The sequence below is a fragment of the Terrapene carolina genome, unplaced genomic scaffold (assembly GCF_002925995.2).
Source record: "Terrapene carolina triunguis isolate 2854851 unplaced genomic scaffold, T_m_triunguis-2.0 Scaffold193, whole genome shotgun sequence".
Taxonomy (NCBI): Eukaryota; Metazoa; Chordata; order Testudines; family Emydidae; genus Terrapene; species Terrapene triunguis.
In genome coordinates, this window is record NW_020664544.1 from 2,341,360 (window position 1) to 2,344,444 (window position 3,085).

A 3,085-nucleotide genomic window follows, 5' to 3' on the forward strand; every position below is an offset into this window, starting at 1 on the left:
TGTAATTAGGTAAGCTCCGGGGGGAAACGGGCCCTATTTGGCCAACAGTGACATCCCGTATATGTTTGATCTGTTAGTAACTACATTTTCTTTCAGTAAACATAAAAAAGTAGTAAATCTTTTTTTATTAATTGTGGTAAAGCTAACATTTTATGTTTTAAATACATTACCTTGGAAAGGTTGAGACAAGTTTCAAGTTTCACAAATTTTCAGGATTTTTGCTGAATACATATCTGTACTACCAAGTAATCTAAAAATGATATGGGTTATCTAGTCTGCAATACACAGCAGCTAAACACTGAGTAAAGACTGTGTGCTCTTTTCTCATAAGCAGACCCAAGCAAAGGTTGACTGTTCAGGTGTATCACACTTTTTTCTAGGTACATCAATCTTTTTTTTCTGAAAGATTATTCACATTTTCTTTTTGATGACTATTTCTAGTTGCTTCTCCTAACAAGTTTGTACACCAGCTATTTGTCATAGAACAATGTCCCTCTCTTTTAGTCAATGCATGCAAATAAAAACACTACTTTCCCTTCAGGAACTGTTTCTATTGTAGGGCACGAACTCTGTATCAACAGATGGAGAAAAGTAGTGGTCAAACTATCCATATCTCAGTTAAATGCCAATGCTCTTATCTGCTGAAGCAGAGACTCTTCAAACTTCCAGGCATAATAACTGCTTGTTGAATCATGCTGTTATCCTTCTGGGTTCTGGACAATGTGGAGGCAAACATTTAAATGAATATAATCCATGTTCTGATTGTAGATAACCCTGTGTTGTGGTACTTCCAACTAGTCAAAGAAACTGACATAACAAAATTGTTTTCTAAAGCTTCACAAAAGAAGACAAGTACGTCAGAAAACAACGTGAAGATGCACTCCAGATATAACATAAACTACATAGCTATTACTGCAACACCCTGGGTGAGGAAATACAATGAACACAAACCAGCCAAGAAGAAAGCTGTTTGCACTCCCTCCTGTCATAAAAGAGTAAATGTGTTGCAAATGTATGTGCAAAACTAGAGAAAGGGTAGGAACAAAAGAAAATATGTTTGTACTGGGGAAAGAGAAAAATGATACAATCTTGTTGAAAACATGTAATGTAATGAAAGTTTTGGTACACACATTTTCAATTTTGACATCACAAATGTCCTGAGGGAAAATAAACAAACAGGAATATCGGGGTTAGCTATTAATAACCACCAGTCATGCAGCTATGAAATAGCTAGAAATGGTAAATTATACATAGAACAATGCACTTAAGAAAAGTATGTTCCAAAAGAACACACCCTTACAAATGTGTATATAAAAGGTTGATATTGTCCTTATAGTGCAGTCTGTCCTTGAGCTACATTTCTGCACTGTCAAAGCTTAGCTTTTACTTCAGCACCATGTCTTACTTTGGTCTTGGATCTAGGCAAAATTCCTCCTGCTGCAGTGGTGGTGCATCTATAAAAATACCTAGTGGTGGAGTGTGTTGCTTGGGTGGAGGTTCTGGAGTGGTAATGTATGGGTCTGGGGGAGGCTGGGGTGCTGGTTCTGGATGGTGTGGCATTGGAAGTGGCGCAGGTGGGTCCTTTTATAACTTCGGTTATGGTGCTGTTGGTGCTACAGGCGGAGATGGTGGACTTCTCTCAGGTAGTGAAAAGGAAACCTTGCAGAACCTTAATGACCGTTTGGCCTCCTACCTGGGCAAAGTAAATGCTCTGGAAGAGGCAAATACAGAGCTTGAACACAAAATCAAGGACTGGTATGAGAAATTTGGACCACATACTGATGGAGGACCTCGCAACTACAGTAAATACTATGCTATTATTGAAAACCTTGGAAATCAAGTAAGAAATTATATTTTTAAATAATTTGTTATTGGGATTAAATAATGCATTTAATTATTGTCTTATTCTGAAAAGTAAAATGTTAACTATGTACCTGACTGAATTGTAATACTAATGTCAAATGTCAAGCCTACATTATAAATAAGTTGACAATTTCATTTGCAGCAGGATTGGGCTCCAGGGACCTGAATGTGCTCAATAGGTTCATAATGAAGATCAAGTTTAAGAAAATCAGCAGAAGTTCACTGACATAACCCAGGAGATATTCACAAATCCCCAAAAGTAGAGCTGAAAAGACTGCCAGAAAGGAAACTACGAGAAAGAGATCATTGTGTCAAACATTGTCCTAATGTGGCTTTATTTTAGAGGGGGTATGAAGTGAACTTAGCACCAGGTGTGCATCAACTATTGCAAAGGGATATGGAAAAAGAAAAGTGAGAATAAGCATGAATGGAGTAACAGAGGAGAATGTGGACAAATGAGAAAATATTTCTAAAATATTGAACTGACCAAGATAAGCAAATATTTTATCATGTTAGTTATTCATGTAAGTATCAGATATCAGTTTTTGAACTACTTAAATTTTTTCTCCATTGACTTTGATTAAGTTCATCCAAAGCATGAGACACAAGTAAACCTGGCAAACTTAAGTGAGTCCAAGAAATAACGTATTGCTCAGTACCTCCTGCTGTTTTTTAGATCGTTGCTGCAACTGTTGACAATGCCAGGATCATTCTGCAAATTGACAATGCCAGGCTGGCTGCTGATGACTTCAGAGTGAAGTAAGTTGAATTAATTATACTGGACATGTATTGCTAAAATCATGCAAAAGTTACTACTATCAGACCACTGTACTAGAACCTTTCAACATTCCCACTTTTGCATTTGAAGGAGACACTGTTCCAAATATAATTCTTAAATCTTTTGACAGATTCCAGCACTGATTAACATCTCTGTAAAAATGTCATATTGTGAAAATATTTTTAAATTACTTGTTGTGTAATACAATGTATAACTCAGACTTTAGTGCACATTTGGTGCTTTATAAAAATAATATAATTGTAGAGGGATTTAGATTGTAAAACTAATGTCCAATGGCCATCAACCCAATCTTTCAGTCAATGGAAATTTTGATTGCATGCATTTTCCAGAGCTTACAAATTAGCAAAAGAGATGAAAATAAATATTTTTTACTCAAATTATCTAAACTTATGTCTAGACTTAAGGGACAGATTCTGCCAACCT

At 36.1% G+C, this 3,085-nt stretch overlaps 1 protein-coding gene across 1 annotated transcript; it reads left to right on the forward strand.

Annotated features, from left to right (window-relative positions):
- Positions 1–1,396: 1,396 nt before the first annotated feature.
- On the forward strand, positions 1,397–2,626 carry LOC112102242 (keratin, type I cytoskeletal 24-like). The gene is made up of 2 exons (XM_024193403.2): positions 1,397–1,840; positions 2,540–2,626. Exons 1-2 carry the CDS (start codon positions 1,397–1,399, stop codon positions 2,624–2,626), a joined length of 531 nt encoding a protein of 176 aa, XP_024049171.2.
- Positions 2,627–3,085: the final 459 nt, after the last annotated feature.